This window comes from Chiloscyllium plagiosum, unplaced genomic scaffold, assembly GCF_037043375.1.
Source record: "Chiloscyllium plagiosum isolate Xiang-an unplaced genomic scaffold, Cpla_swu_hap1 HiC_scaffold_16, whole genome shotgun sequence".
NCBI lineage: Eukaryota > Metazoa > Chordata > Chondrichthyes > Orectolobiformes > Hemiscylliidae > Chiloscyllium > Chiloscyllium plagiosum.
The window spans coordinates 30,619,594-30,639,745 of NW_028270154.1; the positions used below are offsets into that span (position 1 = coordinate 30,619,594).

At 42.6% G+C, this 20,152-nt stretch overlaps 1 protein-coding gene across 2 annotated transcripts in view; it reads right to left on the bottom strand.

The window, feature by feature from the left end:
* The window catches only part of LOC122556564 (organic cation/carnitine transporter 2-like), a 58,297-nt gene extending 39,578 nt beyond the window's left edge, over positions 1-18,719 (bottom strand). The window contains exons 1-3 of one of the 2 annotated variants that reach the window (XR_015759716.1): positions 16,727-18,719; positions 7,293-7,396; positions 4,860-5,014 (exon numbers count right to left, since the gene is read on the bottom strand). Coding sequence is in view for 1 of the 2 variants with exons in the window: in XM_043703378.2 (XP_043559313.2) it covers positions 4,860-5,014; positions 7,293-7,396; positions 16,727-17,116 (649 nt within the window). In the remaining variant the exon portion in view is untranslated. The remainder of the gene's footprint in view (positions 1-4,859; positions 5,015-7,292; positions 7,397-16,726) is intronic. The other variant, XM_043703378.2, reaches the window with a different exon arrangement.
* Between the last annotated feature and the right edge of the window lie 1,433 nt (positions 18,720-20,152).

Genomic DNA, 20,152 nt, shown 5'->3' on the forward strand with positions numbered 1-20,152 from the left:
CAAGGCCCATATCCCCTCCAGCCAGCCTCGATCCCCTACAATTTGCTTATCAATGAAACAGGTCCACAGCAGATGCCGTTTCTTAGCCCTACACCTTCCCTGGAACATCTGGATAACAAGACACCTACGTCAAACTCCTACTCATTGACTACAGCTCCACCTTCAACACTATAATCCCCTCCAGACTAATCTCAAAACTCCGAGACCTAGTTCTCAGCTCTGTCCTCTGCAACTGGATCCTCAGCTTCCTGAATTACAGACGGAAATCAGTAAAGATAGGTAACTGCATCTCCTCCATGATAACATTCAACACTGGAGCCCCAAAAGATGTCCAAGCTTCTGTACCTTCTGCCTGACCAAGAGGTTGGAAGAGAGCATAGCTCGGGTGGGAGGAGTCTTTGATGACAATGCCAACCTTTCCATGGCAGTGAGAAGTGTAAATAGAAACCATGGATGGGACGTTGGCTTCTGTGATGGTCTGGGCTGTGCATACAACTTTCTGTAGTTTGTTACAGTCCTGGGCAGAGCAGTTGCTGTACCTGGCCATTATGTACCTGGATAGCATGCTTTCTATTTTGCATCTGTAAATGTTGGTGTGGCAGAAATGCATTCCCAGTCCCGTACTGTATTCGCTATGCACCCATGACCTTGGATTAGGTTCCAAATGAATGCCATCTACAAGTTTGCTGACGAAACCACTGTGGTGGGGGTGTTATCAAACAATACTGGGTCAGAATACAGGAAAGAGATAGAGGGCTTGGTGTCATGGTGCAATGATAATCTTTCACTCAATGTTGGCAAAACAAAAGAACTGATCATTGAGTTCAGAAAGAAAAGAGGATGGCATTCCCGGTTACATCAACGGAGCTGAGATGGAGAAGATCAAGAGTGTCAAGTTCCTAGCAGTAATGATAACCAACAATCTGTCCTGGACCTCTCATGTAAGTGTGACGGTCAAGAAGGCACAACAACGCCTCTTCTTCAGGCGGCTTAGGAAATTTGGCATATCCATAATGACCCTCACCAACATTTACAAATGCACCATATAAGCATTCTATGTAGGTGGATAACAGCCTGGCTATTGCTCTGCTCAGGCCTGTAAGAAACTACAGAAGGTGCTGTGCACAGCCCAGACCATCATGGAAGCCAACCTCTGACCCATGGATTCCATCTACATTTCTCACTACTTAGAAAGGCTGCCAACACCAAAGACTCCTCACACCTCAGCTATGTTCTCTTCCAACCTTTTCCATCAGGCAGGGACTCAGAAGCTAGAACACATGTACCAACATTTTCAAGAACAGCTTCTTCCCTGCTGTTACTAGACTGCTGAATGGACTCTAACTTCAAATCATGTTGATCTTGCTTGGCACACCTCCTGTGCAGTTGTCGCCTGTATGTCTTGCTCTGTCCAAGAACCCTATGCTCTCTATGTCTTTGTTTACTATAATCAGCCTGCACTGCTCACAAAACACAGCTGTTTACTGTACTTAGATACATGCAACTACAATCAATCAATCAAGTCAAATCCAATCAAATCACATTTTGGCATATTGACTCTGAGACACTCCCAAATGATTGCAACAGATTGTATGGAAAAATAATCAGATGCAAAAATTGTCAGTGAGCCAGTTAAAAGTTACAGCCTTGGAGAGCAATTTACAAGACCTTGCAAGATCAGGCATGAAAGGTTTGCTTCTCAGTGAGTCAATTCCAAGAAATTCAGTCAGCTTGTCCTCTCAGGCAGCTTTGCATCAGATTTCAAAGATGAGCCATCAGGGACTGGAAATGGAGACCTCAAGTACTAGGGCAGCACTATCACATCAAGGAAATTGTAACATTAAATTGATCGAGTGTGGTAAATTAAGGCGTGTGGCTGCAGTATGTAGCTGAATAATAACAGTGATGGTTCAATCAGTCCATCAATGAGAATGATCAGAGGCTTAAATAAAACACTGGAATAACATTTGATTTCTGAGCTTATGGATAACAAGAAAAAAATTACTTCAATGTCATAATATGATAAGGTGAAATAGTGAAACGAGTAAGATAGCCAGGAATGGAGAATGAAGACAAAACTGCATCTAGGTATTCATAATATACAAAATTCCAGGTCTGTGACAGGATCCATTACAACTACGAGCTGAATTTTTTTTTTCTCTGGCGAAGTCAAAATTGCAGCGAGTGTTTGGGAGGGTTTCTCACCCTATCTTACCAAACTCACCTCATGTGGCATTTCTGATGCCCAGTTTCTGTCCCATCTTAACATGAGCCTTTACCTAATTTGTCTCTCACCAGATATCTGCCAAAACACTGGATTCACTTATACACACGCCATCTTTAAAACCAATTGTATATCTGGACAAACACTGGCATTCTGAAGCCACCCCTGCTTGTTGATGGACAGAATCCAAACATGTTGGATATGCAGGAAGGTGGCACTACATTTCCCCAACAGGGTCCTGGAGATCGTGGTTGATGTTATGGTGCAACAAAGAGATGTCCTCTTCCCAGAGGACTGCCAAATAGGTATCACCACCAGAGACTGCCAGCCTGGTCTGAGGTTGCCATCCAAGTCAGTGACATCTCCAGGGTATGGAGGAATGGCCAGCAATATCAAAAGTCAATGACCTTCTCTGCTCTGCCAGTGCAAGTGCCACACTCCTATCTGTTTCATCTCACGGTCATGCTATCTCTGCCACTGCATACACCTTCCACCAAGGCTCATGCCCCATCACTCTCACTACTTCCTGAAATATACTCCCTCATTTGCTCTCTCCCTCTGCATTGTCTGTGTTCAGGTGGAACAATGCATACACATGGCATTGTCCTTTTTCATTTAACATCCTGTGTGCCTCTGTGCTCACAGGTGTGGCTGTCAGCGTGTTGTCTGGCAGTGGCTGGGGCCAGGAAACTGCAACATACCATGAGGGCCAATGCTGTAGGAGGCAGCCTGCTTGCCCGCATGTTCTACGTTTCAACAGCCTGTGAATAACATTGTTTCTCTTTACAAGCCCTCTGAATGGTGTGAGCTGCTGCCTCTCACAAAGAAAAGTCATGGACCCCACCATTCAGAGTACGTTTGCAGTCATTGTTTTCCCACTGCACAAGCCTCAGTCTGACTGCATTAGTGAGCCCTAACTGTCAACATGCCATTCAGTAGCCCATCCAGCAAACCCCACAGGCTTCACATTTCCTGAGTCACCTGCATCTCCTTCCCAGTAAGGCCTTTACATGTGAGTTGACCATGCCTGTGTCATTACACACTGCACCTTCTTTGAAGCAAAGGGTAATCTGATTATGGGCAATCTCTCCCACACAACCTTCCCAGCTTTGCTTTACTGTATCTCCCTCTTGCAATTCCTTCTGCTCCTCTTCACTATTGTACTGCACCATAACCTCAGAGCCTGAAGCCCCTAATCTCAACAACTGAAATGCTGAGGGTCAAGGCCAGAGCTGTGGCCTCATTCCCTACGCTCCTTCCCCATCCACCCCCATCAGTTTCTGCAGATGGACCCAATGGACTGACTGTGGTCTACCCCTATGACCACATTACCAGACAAGATGTGCCAGGACTCTGACTAGCATCTATAAATCTCCCCAGCTGCAATAGCCAAAACCTCAACACATAGTGTTACGCAATCAACAAACTGGCCATACCTGACTGCACAGGCATGGGCACCCTGACCAAGACCCCCAACCAGGCACATGACTGTAGCCAACCCAGTGATTGCTATGGAAGGCTGCCCTTGACTTATGGTGCCAGGATGCTGACTTGAGGATGGGCTTGGTAGGTGGGCTGGTTCTGGATGAAAAGGCCCAAGGAGGCAGAATATACTGAACTGGTCCCCATGGATTGTGTCCTAAGGTGTTGTTGCCCAGTGTCCAACATGGACATCACTCGGAGCATCCGGCTACTATGAATCTAACTCATTTAGTGAACTTGCTAGGATGCAAGTGTGCATATTAATGAAGTAAGTTGTAGCATTTAACAATCAATGAAGATTATCAATTGGCCCACCTCACCACTGATGGAGCAAGCTGAATTTGATGTTGAGATGGAACTGACCTGTCTCATTGCCCAATGCTATTACACATCTCATCATAACCCACGTAGCTTAATTGCCTATAAATTTCCACTCTACATTGCTATCTGATTTATTCCTTTTTGCTATATTGTCGCATGTGCAGAGGCACCAAGGATTTTCGGGTGTCAAATTAGTAATAGTTAGAATACTCCTTGAGTTATTTTTTTCCTCAAAACTTTGTGCATTATAACACACGTTTATTTTCTCTTCTCCATTCAACAATCCTATTAACATTCTCAGCAGCCATATCTTGCTGCCTGTCATGTTTCAGAATGCTATGTAAAAATTGCCAAAAGCAAGGGAATTGGGAGAAAATGCAATCTCTCAATTCCACAGTATTTCTACATATCTTTCAAACCAAAGCCAATTTAGTGATCTATTGAGGGCGACAGAATTTTACAAACATTGCTGGTGAGACCAGTATCTATTCCCAATACCTAATTCTTCCTGAGAGCAGTTCAGATGAAAGCAGGTTGCTTAGAGTCTGGAAGCCAGTAAGGATTTCCTTTGCAAGGTTCCTAATGGACATATGTGAATCAAGTACGCTTTTGTAACACAATAATAGTTTAACCATGTTGCTTACACTAACTTTCACTGTCAGAGTTTTATTAAAGGAATTTAACATTAATTTCATTTCAATTCTAGCAGCTGCTTTTTAGCCTCAGCCTGGGCCTCTGTATTACCAGTCCAGTGACACTGCCACTACACCCCAATCTCTTCCAACTCATCAAAACTAGTTAGAAAGAATCTAAAACAAGAATTTGTACTTACCAAGAACAAAGGCAGCCACATAGTTTGAAATCTGCCCAAGACCCACAAAGAAATTGAGAAGGCAGAATAATTCCCAGTTTGGAGAGAATATTTGGAGCACACTGAATACACTCTGGACTCCCATAGTTCCATACAGAATCAACTTCCTGCCAAACCTGTACAGAATAAGCAAAACAACTTTATTGTACACTTCAGCACATATGCTAGTGTACAATTGACTTTTACTGTAAATATTCTTTTGCTAAGTCATCACAGATTTGCATATCTGTGGGGGTCAGTTTAGTTCAATTGGTTGGACAGCATGTCTATGATACAGAATTATACTAACAGCATGGGTTCAACTCCTACACTGGCAGGTGTTACCATTGAGGGATTAGAAGATTAATTTAGAATCCCTGCAGTGTGGAAACAGGCCTTTCAGCCCAACAAGTCCACACCGACAGTTCAAAGAGTAACTCATCCAGACCCACTTCCCTCTGACTAATGCACCTAACACTATGGGCAATTTAGCATGGCCAATCACCTCACCTGCACGTCTTTGGACTGTGGGAGGAAACCGGAGCACCCAGAGGAAATCTACGCAGATAAGGGGAGAATGTGGAAACTCCACACAGACAGTTGCCCGAGGCTGGAATCGAACCCGGGTCCCTTTCCTTCTCAACCTCTTCCCTCACCTGAGGCGTGGTGACCGTCAGGCTAAACCATCACCTGACATCTCTTTCTTTCAAAAGAGACAGCAACCCTAGGATATGATACAACAACAGTGACTTTATCTTTACATGCATATGTAAATGCTATATCTATACATCCTCAGGTGATATAACAGCTCTACATATAATTCAAACTTATCCACTTGCAAATTAGATTTGCATAAAATCACATTGGGATTCAAGCTCTGGGATCCTGATTGATTGGAAAGCTGCTGCTTATTGAAAATTGAAACAATCTAAACACCCTTTTATGAATATTCACGTAACACAGCTTCACAGTTTAGTGAAGAATAGAGAGGTATCAGTTTAGTGGAACATAAACACTTGATATGGAGGGGTAATTTCTCCAGTTGTGTGTGTCTGGAATCATAGTGTCAGAAAAACATTTAAGTATGATTTTTCTAATTGAGTACTTTATCGAGATATCTTGTCATTTTTTGTCTTCACTTTAAGAAACACATCTGTCTTGTATGTAAATGATCAAACACACACTATATGCCAGCCTTATTTCTTTCTGGGATTTGCCTAGTCCATTAGTATCATCAACTGGGATCATAACATTTGTATTATTGCACTATATAATCAAATTTCTCCAATGTGTATAGTTGCAATACAGGATTTACTTTAGCAATTCAGCAGAGTTACTTTGATAGCACCTACCACTTGTCCAACCTCTCTTACAAAGACAATCAAAAGTAATGCCATAGTGACAACACCAAAGTTCTCCAAACAAATTGACTGTTTAGATACTTACACATACATATTCTTCTTCACGTTGTCTAATATCCTGGAATTTTCTTACATAACAGAATTGTTGGAATATCATACTCACGACAAAGACAACATTAATTCAGTAAGAATTTACAAACCATCTTTAAGATATTAAAGATGCTCAGATATTGGTTCAAGCTTCCCAAGAATAGTTTTCGTTAGTTAAAAACAAACACCATGTAATTGTATGAACATATATAGGTGCTCGTATCGTTTATTCCATCTCTGCAATCATTCAAATAGAGTCATAGAGACATACAGCATGGAAAGAGACCCTTGGGTCCAACCTGTCCATGCCAACCAGATATCCCAACCCAATCTAGTCCCATCTGCCAGCACCCAGCCCATATCCCTCCAAACCCTTCCTATTCATATATCCATCCAAAATGTTATAGGAAAGAATGTGAAATGGCTACAGATACTGTTAGAAGGACCTTGCCTTGGATTTGTCTCTCAAAAGATCCTACCTTAGTCTGCTATGAAGTTTTGTTACATCACCACTTCGTTTGTGCTTATTGAACTCAATCAAGTGAAAGCAGTTGTATCCATTTTAACAGTACAATAAAACTTGTAATTGTTTTCTTCTGTTCTAGGCATGACGTGTCTGGATTTTTTCCTAAACTATAGGCATTCATGCTTAAAAGCACATAGATTTCCATATTCATTTGGCAATTCACATCCAGAAAGCCTTAGCATCAGAGAGACAGCTATAAAAATTATTTTGTGAATGCTCACCATCCTTCTAATCTTATACACAAATTATTTGGGAAAACAACCACTAAAAACTCACATGCCTCCCAAAAATGAGGAATAAAAATGGTAGTCATTTAGCACAGAGGTAAATACAGACCTCCTATTCTATTACATTTTTCTTTCTCACATGGGAACGGCCAGGGGCTAAAATTGGACAATCGATTCTTTCTGGTAAATTTGAATAAAGGAAATAATTCACCTGTCCGATAACTGTCCAGAAATGAAGGAACCAATCAGCACTCCGATGAAGAAAACTGACATAGCAAAAGGCCCTTTCCATTCATTGTTGCACACCAAATCCCACTGTAATACAAACAGATGAAAAATTTTGTATAGTTTAGGGAATAAAATGCAGATATGTCATGCCTAGAAGAGGGGACATAAAATGATTGCAGGATTTACTGTTTTTTAAAATTGACACAACAGCTTTCAAGGCAGCTGGCTGAAACATATGTGACTTTGGCAATCTCTGAGTTCCACACTCAGAGGTTCGCCACTCTCTGCCTCAAGAAATTTTCCCTCACTCAGTTCTAATGAGTCATCCTTTTACTTTGAGGCTGTGTCCTCAGGTCCGAGTCTCTCCTATTCGTCGAAACATTTACTCCATGCCCATTCTATCCTGGCCTCTCAGTATTCTGTAAGTCTCAATAAGATCCTCCCTCATCCTTCTAAACTCCATCGGTACAGATCCAAGTCCTCAACCACTCCTCATATGACAAGCTCTTCATATCTGGGATCATTTGAACCTCTTCTGGATATCCTCCAATGTTAGCTCATCCTTAAGTAGATACGGGGCTGAAAACCCCTCACCATATTTCAAATGCAGACTGACCAGAGACTCACCCTGCTGAGGCAGTATGTCTCTGCTCTTGGATTCTAGCCTCCTTGAAGATGAATGACAGCATTACATTTGTCCTCCTAACTGCCAAATGAAGCTGCATGTTAACCTTAAGAAAATCCTGAATTTGGACTCCTAAGTCCCTATATGCTCCAGATTTTTGAAGTCCTTCCCTGTTTCGAAAATAGTCTACACCCCTATTCTTCCTACAATTTCATTTTCCCACATTATATTCCAATCTCCACTTTTGCCTTTATCTTACCTTTTATTGGTCTTTAAAAAATCTTGCAATTTTGCTTTATATAACTAGCTAGCTTACCCTCATATTTCATCTTCTTCCCCCATATTGCTTTTTAGTTGCCCTCTACTGATTTTTAAAAGGTGTCCTCTGGCTTCCCACATTAATCCTCGTGGTAAATATGAAAAAACATACAGAGAATGTATTACATGGGAGAGTTAATAACACAATTGGGCCAAAAACAATACATGATTTGACACTCTGAAGTGAACAGTTCTTGAGGCATGGAATTGCTTCTAAATTGGATACTTGGTCAACAGCTGAAAGAGTAAACAACAAAGGGCAATTAAAATTGCATCACGGGACCAGGCCCTTCAGCCCTCCAAGCCCGGGCCGATCCAGATCTTCTATTTTAACCTATCACCTATTTTCTAAGGATCTGTATCCCTCTGCTCCTTGCCCATTCATGCATCTGTCTAGGTACATTTTAAATGACGCTGTAGTGCCGCCTCTTCTGGCAACATGTTCCAGGCTCCTACCACCCTCTGTGTAAAGAACTTTCCACACATATCTCCCCTAGACCTTTCCTCTCTCAGTTTGAACTCGTGAGCCTAGTAATTGAGTTCCCCACTCTGGGGAAAAGCTTCTTGCTATCCACCCTGTCTACATCTCTCATGATTTTGTAGAGCTCAATCAGGACCCCCCTCAACCTCCATCTTTCTAATTGAAAATAATGAAAATAATTTTAATCTACTTAACCTCTCTTCATAGCTAGCACTCTCTGTACCAGGCAACAGCATGGTGAACTCCTCAGCACCCTCTCCAAAGTACCCACATCCTTTTGGTAATGTGGCAACCAGAACTGTATGCAGTATTCCAAATGTGGCTGAACCAAAGTCTTATACAACTGTAACATGACCTGCCAACTCTTGTACTCAATATCCTGTCCGATTAAGGAAAGCATGCCATATGCCTTCTTGATCACTCTATTGACCTGTGTTGCCATCTTCAGGGTACAATGGACCTGAACACCCAGATCGCTCTGTACATCAATTTTCCTGAGGACTTTTCTATTAACTGTATATATAGTTCACTCTTCAATTGGTTCTTCCAGTATGCATCACCTCACAGTTGTCCAGATTGAACATTTCTCCACCCAAATCTGCAATCCATCTATATTCTGCTGTACTCTCTGAAAGCCCCCTTCACTATCTGCTACTCCATCAATCTTAGTGTCATCTGAAAACTTGCTAATCAGACCACCTATACCTTTCTCCACATCATTTATGCATATCACAAACTACAGTGGTCCCTGTGGAATACCATTGGTCTCAGTTCTCCATTTTGAGAAACTGCTCTCTGTCTCCTGTTACCCAACCCCCATGTAGCTAGTACACCCTGGACCCCATGCGACTTTACTTTCTCCATCAGCCTACCATGGGGAACCTTATCAAACACTGAAGTCCATGTATATGACATCTATAGTCCTTCCCTCAATCAACTTTGTTACTTCCTCAAAGAATTCTATTAAGTTGTTAAGACATGATCCTCCCTGCACAAAACCATGCTGCCTGTCACTAATAAGCCCACTTTCTTCCAAATAGGAATAGAGCCTATCCCGCTGTATCTTCTCCAGCAGCTTCCCTACTACTGATGTTAGGCTCACCCATCTATAATTATATGGATTATCCAAAAAATATAAATATATGTATATGCATAATTGGGACTAAAGTAATTAATACTAATGCTCTGGAAGAAGCAACAGGCATATTCAAAGTAGTAATGAAAGGTTTTGACAATTATTTTAAAAACAGAACATATATCATCTTTGAAAGAGCAAGATTTAACAGATTTAATGGGAATCCATAGATGGTTCCATTAAAGATCACGACAGACCAATGAATAGATATGGCTATGGTGACTTAAAGTCAGAATTCTTGAACTACAAAGATGTTGTTGGCCTTATTGATGAGCTTTTATCAAAATTTATTAAAGTTCAAAGAAAACCTAACTCCAGAGAAAGCTATTTAGGCGGAGAGTGGATCAGTGGTATAGCAGAAACACCGATCAATCTTAAGGGGAGAAGATCAAACTTGGCAGAGGTGACCTTTGAATGCATTCAATTCTTAAGGTATTCCACTGGCACGGTGGCTCTGCGGTTAGCACTGCTGCCTCACAGCACCTGTGACATGGGTTTGATTCCAACCTCAAGTGACTGTCTGTGTGAAGTTTGCATATTCTTTCCATGTCTGAGTGGGTTTCCTCCCAGTGCTCCGGTTTCCTCCCACAATCCAAAGATGTGTGGATTAGGTGAATTGGCCGTGCTAAATTGCCCATCATGTTCAGGAATATGTAGGTTAGGTGCATTATTCACAGGTAAATATCGTCTAATAGGGAAATTGGTCTGGGTGGGATGCTCTTCAGAGGATCGGTGTGGACTTGCTAGGCTGAAAGGCATGTTTCCATATTGTAGGGATTCTATGTACCATAAAAGTGGCACGTGAAAACCTGGTGCTGTGGGTAGAACAACACCAGACACTTAAAGTCTTAGCCAAGTTGTGAAGTAAATAAAACTCATTGGTGGGAACTGTGTATGGATATTAAAACTGAATGCTTTTATTGTAATATAATATGTCACTTCCAGAAAATGTACCTAAGCAGGATACGGTCAGGAAAAAGAAACAATAAAAAAGAAAACTGTACATATGGGTAAATGATGTAGAATATCATATAAACGCAAGTTTTCCCAGGGGAAATCAGTGACCCCAACCAAACAAGAATTGGCCATGCTAAATTGCCCATAGCGTTAGCTGCATTAGTCGGAGGGAAATGGGTATGGATGGGTTACTCTTCGGAGGATCAGTGTGGACTGGTTGGACCGAAAGGCCTGTTTCCACACTGTAGGGAATCTAATCTAAAAGAAATGGAAAAGCTCTGACTGTGCTGGTTTAGTAGAAACATTTTCCAACTGAAGAAAGTTTAGAAGTGCCAAATTTGAGAAAAAAGGGCAGAAGTTGTAAGTCACACATGTAATTCAAAGATAACCAAGAACAGATAATTTCAAGTTGAATATCTGACCTCCATTTATTTCAGAGAAGCATTCTCAACAACCACAATGAACATCACAACAAGCAAGAAGCAATCTTCAAGTAAATCTACGATTAAGAAATTGAACATATCGATTTTGCCAATAATTCCATTGCTAAGGGGGAAGAAGCAAATATAAACTAGTCAACAATTGAAATAAAAATCCACTACTTCAGTAGCCCTTGGTCAGGCTTATGCCCGAAACATCAATTCTCCCGCTCCTCACCTGACCTGGTGTGCTTTTCCAGTGCCACACTTTTTGACTCTGATCTCCAGCATCTGCATCCCTCACTTTCTCCCACAGACCAAGGGTCAGTCCATCCAACAGTCATTATCAATTTTTGACAAGTTATTTCATGAGACATGAATGTCACTGATTAGTGACAGAGGGGTGATTATCGACATTGCTGTGAGTACATGACATATTTTATTCCAGGTTTTATTCAACTCACATTTCAACTTCTACCATTGTGAAATTTTAATCATGAGCTTAAAGCATACTGCCTGGATCACCATGTCCCAGGATAAAACCATTACATCACAGCTTCCCTATGCAGCATCTATTCTTATAATATGCAAATAGTTTCAGAAGTGGAATAAACTACAGCTTCTTCACTCTATTAGATCATGTTAAACCTGGAGGTGGTTCCCTGTGCACACAGCCGATTACAACATTCTCAAAAGAGTTCACAAGTAAAAGATAAGGAATGCAGTGTGTGCAACAGTATTGCACCTGGAAGCTCATCTCAAAAGGTCAAAAATGACACCAAGGTTGCAGTTTGGTTAGTCTCAAGACATTCCAAGACAGAAGGAACATGTGGTCGCCAGTGAATGGAGTTTGTGGCAGAGAAAAAAGAAAATGGCTTTAATAGTCCCAATATTTAATGACAGAAATATCTTCTCCTCCAGTACAGGACACCAAATCATCAGCCTGACAGTATTGAATTAGTGGAGAAGTCGAGAGAGATGGTGCTGAAGTAAAATTTACATATGGGCAGTGCATATTCTGAAACTGATGTCTGATTCTTTGAATGATGTGTAAAGAATAGAATGTAGATGAGAAGTAGGAATAAACTGTGAACAAAACAACGCAAACCCCAGAGGTAATGATGCAGCAGCAAGAGTGGAGGCAATTTCAGGTAATTTGCTGACAAGATTAGACTGATAAGAATGTAACTTGGTGACCGCAGTCCTGTCATGTGAATGATGATAGAAAGTTATTGGATAAGAATGGGAACAGAGTCCAAGGGTGTCAGGGTAAGGCAAATGAGGAAAGATAGTTTATCTTTATCAAATTCATCTGGCTATCATTTTCTCAGATGTTTGCTACTGTTAAAATGGTCAGACAAAAAAACTGATTAGAGTATTCAAACATAGAATTCCAAGAAAGAAATGCAGGGATCTAGGAGGTGATACATTCAAGGGCACAGTGACGTAAAGGGGGATTGGAGATAGGAGATAGTTTGCAAGGATGGAAGAATCAAGCCCCCTGTGTCTGAGGAGTAACCATGGCAAGTTTGGAGAGTAGAATGGTACCTAAAGAAAGAGACCAAAAACAAAATCAGTTAAATCTGAAGGCAAGAGGAAGAATGATTTGGTCAGCAATTGACAAGGAATAGGACTAAGGGAGTAGGAAGGGAGTCTGCTGGATTTGGGTTGAGTGTTAGTGAAGAATGTAAAGAAACTAAAGAAAGATGCAACTTCTGGGTCTAGGTTTATGGAAACCTTCAAAGAAATAATAAAGCTTTGCTTCTAACCAGAGATTTTCTGACAGGGCTCTTTCAGAAATGCAAAGCTGAACTTGCATTCTGACATGTTCCTCCTGTTGGATCAGTCAGGGGAAGGTAAACTATACACTGTTTTTCACAAATCACACTAGTCAGTTGTCATGTTCTGTCATTTAAAGAACAAGCATCATAGACAGATACTTTAACAACTGCTGTCAAAAAAGTAGGCACATAATTTGTGACGTTCAGATGTCTGGAGGATAGAGTACCAGGTAAGTCTGGGGTGAGATTTCAGGTAGGCAGGGTGCCTAGAGACTAGCATGTCAGGTGGAGAGGGTGCCAGATAATGTGAGTATTAGAATGTAAATGGCAAGGGTCCAAATCGGTTATGGAATGTTTAAGGTCGGTCAGGGTGGGTGGGAGTTACAAGGTCCAATTGGGACATGGAGTGGGGGGGTGGGGGGTGTTGGGGCATGCGGGTTGCTACTGGATTATGGTGGGGAGTAGTGGGTGGATGTGTATGTTCTGATTACAGTGGGTATGATGGTGGGGGTGGGGGGTTGGGGAGGTGAGAGCAGTAACGATTCCAAAGAAGGTTGGCAAATTGTGGTGGCACCAGGATCAATGGGGACACAGAGTTAAGGGGTGGGTTTGAGTCATGGAGGTTGCCAAGTTGGGGGGGTGGAGGGGGAGGGGGGGGGGAGAATGTTCTTTTTGGAGGCAGGGTAGGTCAAAGGTTCCAAAGAGGGTTGGTAGTGGTAGGATTGTGCCAGCACAGCAAGTTCAGAGGAGAGTTCCTCCTCAAATTAGTCCTAAATCTGCTCCCGTTTATTCTGAAGCAATGCCCCGTAGTTCTAGTTCCCTTTAGCAATGTGTGGTGGCTCCAACCAGGGATTAGATGATATGTAGTGAGGCATGTTTAATAAACAATGTCAAAGTAAAAGATCCACAATGAAGCAGTGACCGTAACATGGCATAATTTAGCATTCAGTTCGAGAGGGAGGAACCTGAGTAAGAGGCAACTGTGCTAAGTTTGACAAAGGATAATTACAAATGATTGAGGGAAGAGCTGGCTGCCGTGGATTGGGAAAGGAATTTAGCAGCGAAGGCAGTGAGGACCAATGGCAGACAGTTAAAGAAAAATAGTTCATGGGTCACAGAAAAGATATATCTCATTCAGAAAGAAGAATTCTAGGAAGCAGATAAGCCAATCATGGTTAACCGGGGAAGTTAAGGAGAGCAAATGCAGAGAATGCTGGAACAATCAGTTGTCTAATATCATCTGTGGAGAAAGAAAAATAGAGTTAACATTTCAAATCCAGTGTCACTCATCTTCCCATTCTTTAGTCCCGTGGGAAGGCTTGGCCGTGAGATGACACATACAGTCAGGATATCGTGAGTAGGTAAAAACTTGGCAGATGGACTATAATGTGGGGAAAGGTGGAGTTTGCAGTTTGGCAGCAAGAATATGGAGCTGTATTTAACTGGAATGGAGAAAGATTGAAGCAAGCTACAGAACCGAGGAATTTGGGAGTCCACACCAAAAGCTGGCATCCAAGTTTAGCAGGTAATAGGAAGCCAAATAAAAAGATGGCCTTTATCTCAAAAGGAAATTGAGGGTAAAAATCGCAAAGTTTTGTAGTAACTTTACAGGACACTAATCAGATCACAGGTAGAATACTGTAAACAGCTTTGGTCCACTTATGTAAGAAAACATGTGCTGGCATTGAAGGCTGTCTATAAAAGGTTCACTAGACTGATACGAGGTATGGAGAGACTGCTTTATTAGCAGAGGTTGAATAGATTGGGCCTGTACTCTTTGGAATATAGAACAACAAGAAGTGAGCTTATTGAAACAAATCAGATTCTTAGGGGACTTAAAAGGTAGATGCAGAAAAATAGTTTCCCCTGGTGGGAGAGTAAAGGACCAGAGTACATAATCTCAATAGAAGAGTTGCCCCCACATCTCTGACACCTCCCTCCCCTTCCTGGACCTCTCCATCTCCATTAATGATGACCGACTTGACACTGACATTTTTTACAAACCCACCGACTCCCACAGCTACCTGATTACACCTCTTCCCACCCTACCTCTTGCAAAAATGCCATCCCGTATTCCCAATTCCTCCGCCTCCGCCGTATCTGCTCCCAGGAGGATCAGTTCCACCACAGAACACACCAGATGGCCTCCTTCTTTAGAGACCGCAATTTCCCTTCCCACGTGGTTAAAGATGCCCTCCAACGCACCTCGTCCACATCCTGCACCTCCGCCCTCAGACCCCACCCCTCCAACCGTAACAAGGACAGAAAGCCCCTGGTGCTCACCTTCCACCCTACCAACCTTCGAATAAACCAAATCATCCGCCGACATTTCCGCCACCTCCAAAAAGACCCCACCACCAGGGATATATTTTCCTCCCCACCCCTTTCCGCCTTCCGCAAAGACCGTTCCCTCCGTGACCACCTGGTCAGGTCCACGCCCCCCTACAACCCACCCTCCCATCCTGGCACCTTCCCCTGCCACCACAGGAATTGCAAAACCTGCGCCCACACCTCCTCCCTCACCTCCATCCAAGGCCCTAAAGGAGCCTTCCACATCCATCAAAGTTTTACCTGCACATCCACCAATATCATTTATTGTATCCGTTGCTCCCGATGCGGTCTACTCTACATTGGGGAGACTGGACGCCTCCCAGCAGAGCGCTTTAGGGAACATCTCTGGGACACCTGCACCAATCAACCACACCGCTCTGTGGCCCAACATTTCAACTCCCCCTCCCACTCTGCCGAGGACATGGAGGTCCTGGGCCTCCTTCACTGCCAGTCCCTCACCACCAGATGCCTGGAGGAAGAACGCCTCATCTTCTGCCTCGGAACACTTCAACCCCAGGGCATCAATGTGGACTTCAACAGTGTCCTCATTTCCCCTTCCCCCACCTCACCCTAGTCCCAAACTTCCAGCTCAGCACTGTCCCCATGACTTGTCCTACCTTCTTCCTGCCTATCTTCTTTTCCACCTATCCACTCCACCCTCTCCTCCCTGACCTATCACCTTCATCCCCTCCCCACTCACCTATTGTATTCTATGCTACTTTCTCCCCACCCCCACCCTCCTCTAGCTTATCTCTCCACGCTTTAGGCTCTCTGCCTTTATTTCTGATGAAGGGCTTTTGCCCGAAACGTCGATTTTACTGCTCCTCGGATGCTGCCTGAACTGCTGTGCTCTTCCAGTACCACTAATCCAGAATCTGGTTTCCAGCGTCTGCAGTCATTGTTTTTACCAGGTTGTTAAGTACTGTATATTCAAGTCTGAGACAGATGCTTACTCTGTCAGGGAATCAAGAGTTATGGGGAAAAGGCAGAAAAGTGAAGTTGAAGGTTATCAGAACAGCCACGGTCTCTTTAAAAAAAAAGAACAGACTAGATGGGCTGAATGGGCGACTTCTGTTCCTACATGGTATGGTACAATGGTTAAGGTCAACAAACTTACATTGAGGTCAGTGAGATAAGCCTTCAACCAACTTAGCGAGAAATTCATATTTCAAATGGTTAGAAATCAAAAAAAAACAAAGTTAAACATTAAAATCTCTGTGGCCTAAGACTATGGGTGTTAAAGAATTGGAGATGTCTGGTCAACTTTCATTTTGTAACCACGTGCTCCCCTCATTTTGAACGAATCGAAATACACATTTACCTTCACAAACTCCTCCCTGTCTAACACTGTGGTTGCTCCAGGCGCTTACCTCGCTGACGATGGTGGAGATGTACTGCTCCTTACTGTACACCCATCCATCCAAACAGGGCTCCTGTCCCACCTCAGAAATATTGACGGAATCCGGGTCAGGGAATATCTCCGAGAGGTTCTTGATCACATCCAACCGGTACCGTCTACATTTGCTGTACTGGAGTTTGTCCTTGTCTTGTTCCAGAGGGATCGTGCGGTTCATCCACGCTTCACTGAGGTTGAGGTGCCCGGGAATTAAACAGCGGTGTTCAGGAATATCCCCGACAAAAACTATAGACAGTCCGCAGAAACCATTGGGAAAGACACTGAGGCTCAAAAAGAAGAAGACTGACTTCTGGTAAGGTCCCCATTCTCCGAGAAAAGCGGTGATTTCGTCGTAATCCCGCATGTTAGTGACTGTGGGAGAACGGGCAGCGACTCCCTTCCTAAAACTGCAGCGATGTGTTTGTTGGAGGGCGCGCCGGAACTATCGCCTAGAGCAGTTTCAAACTGGTTTAGTCCTCGTTACTGTCACCTTTAAAGATGACTCGATCTTCATTTGCGCCGACAGCTTCCTCCTATCCCACTGTATATTTAAAGGGACAATTCCCAATGAGTTTTGCCAACTCTGAAGTTGTTCTTATCCTTTTGGGAGGAGAAAGGGCTTTGTTCATATCAAATTACAAAACAGATCCCATACCTCAACGAGTACAATTTCTGTGTGCGTGCACACTATCAACAATAAGGGTGTTACAATTAGTATTTACCAATCCATTGGAATCTTGTAGTCAGGGAATTTTGGAATATTACAGTTACTGGATCCACGATCTGTGCTGTCACTTCCTGAGGACCCTCGGGGTGTACGACTTGGGGCTTGCCTGCCTTCAATCCCAACAGTTTGCTCAATACCTTTATTTCCTAGTGACAATAATTGTTCTAAGATTGTCCCTTTCAATACCCATTGCATTATTTGTTACTATTGGGATAGTATTCATGTCCTCCACTGTGAAAACTGACGCAAAATATTGATTTGCCACTCACCATTTCTGTGTGCCCCAATATTAACTCCTCAATCTCATCCTCCAATGGACCAACATTCATTTTAGCTATTCTCTTCTCTTTTATGTAGTTAACAGAAGCTTTTGCTATTCATTTTTATATTTTACACTAGTTTTCTTTCACAATTTAACTTTGCTTTTTTCCATATTCTTTTTTGTAACCCTTTGTTGATCTTTAATAGCTTTTCAATCAGTGTGCCGCTGGCCTTTACGATATGGTGCACCTTAGATTTTTGTCTTTGTTGTCTTTAACTTCCTTGCTTAGCAATGGATGTTTTCTCTGCCTTTTACAATCTTTCTTCCTCTTTGAAATGTATTTTTGTTAGGAGGAATTAAATATTACCTTAAACATCAGACACTGCTAATCAATTGCCCCTTTTTGTCTTCCTGCCCAGTCTAGTAGGGGCAAATCTGTCCTCGTGCTTATGTAGTTGATGACTTTATGATGCCAAGATTTGGTAATTTCCAAACTGATGGATTAATGCCAGTGTCGTAAGTGTACTGGAATGGCAAACGGTGTAATCTCTTCTCTGAATGTATCCCTTGAAGTCCAGATATAATCCTGGTTCACCCATGCTGCACTCCCTTTAAGGCCAATGTGTACTTTCTGCAGTCTAGAGCAGAATGGTTCACGGTTCACCAGATGTGGTCGAACTGGGGCTTTCTTTGTAGGGTTGAACCATGTTTCTCCTTCATTGTGTTCTTCGTGCCTAGCATTCCATTGGCCGTTTCCATTATTCTCCGACGTGTTCATGACATTGTTCTTACCAGTTTCTCTGCTGTTTCTAAATTTCAACTATTTAGAAAGTACACAGTCCTTATTAGATCCAAAGTGGAAGACCTCATTTTTGTTTACATTAAAATTTATCTGCCGCAATTTTCCTATTCACTTAATCTATCAATTTCTCTTTGTAAATGAACACTTTCATCTAATGTCATCAGTTTGATTGTCTTTGACAGGTGCCGATATGTGTCTCAGGTATTTTCTCATACAGTAGTCCCCCCCCCCCCCCCCCCCCCCCGTTCCTGTGGGGAATTCATTCCAAGACCTACCATGGAAGTCCGAAACTACAGAAAGAAGCAAATCCATTCATTTAAATAGGAATGCCTTCCCGGCATCCCACTGGTCCCTGGTTCCGGAAGCTTTCCTGGAATATGCTCAGGCTGAGGTAAACCACGGGGAGCTGAAACCCCAGAAAACGATTCCGCGGATGCGGTGGGGTTTAATAACATCTGTTCTCGGGTGTTATTAAACACCTTTGGAGCAGGTGGGACTTGAACCTTGAGTTCCTGGCTCAGGGGCAGGGTCATTACAAGAGTTCTCTCAGAAACTTTCTTTTCATTAATTTATTTAAATTTTCTTTCTAATCGATCTGTTCGGAGATGTTATTCCACACCCCTGGAGTAGGTGGGACTTAAACCCAATTACGGTGGCACAGTAGCTCAGTGTTTAGCACTGATACCTCACAGCACAATGGACATGGGTTCGATTCCAGCTTCAAGCAACTGTCTGTGTGGAGTTTGCACATTGTCCCCATGTCTGTGTGGGTTTCTTCCATGTGCTCTGGTTTCCTCCTACAGTCCAAAGATGTGCAGGCTAGATGGGTTGGCCATGCTAAATTGCCCATTGTGCGCAGGGATGTGCAGGCTAAGTTGGGTTAGCCATGAACAATGCAGGTTTACGTGGATAGGCTAGGGCAGTGGATCTGGGTGTGATATTCTTCACAGCGTTGATGGGCTGAATGGCTGGTTTCCACACTGCACGGATTCTACGGATCCAGGCCTCCCAATCCTGTGCTACCACTGTGTCACAAAGGGGCCTATATGTTTTTCCATGCTATTGGCTAAATTTATAACAGATGTGAGATGGTTGATTTCCCAACACAAGTTTCTGCAGAACACAAATAGCTAAATCCTTCCAATTTGAGTTCATGCCCATTATCCCCACTGTCTCTTCTAATACTCAGCCAATTTTCTAACCAGTAATTATTCTTTAATTTCATGAGCTTCAATTTTATCTAATTGTATTTTACTAGGAATTATCAAATGTTTCTTGGAAGCACTTTTAAATAACATCCATAGACATTACCCTGTCACACTAGTTTAGCCTCATTTTCAAACAAGTCAAGTTTCTCAGGCATGATCGACTTTTGACACATGGATCTCTATGATCAACTGAAATTTTTCAAGATTACCAGTCACCAGTCCTCAGTAATAATCACAGAACTTTCCCAAGAAGCGACATTGAATTTACTAATCTAGAATTCTTCTCCACTTTCATATTTCCTAAATTGTCAAGTGACGTGCATACTTTTTTAATCAAGTGAATGGATCTTGAATCAAAATAACACTAAAAATTTATATATGGTACATCTGGAGTATTCTCA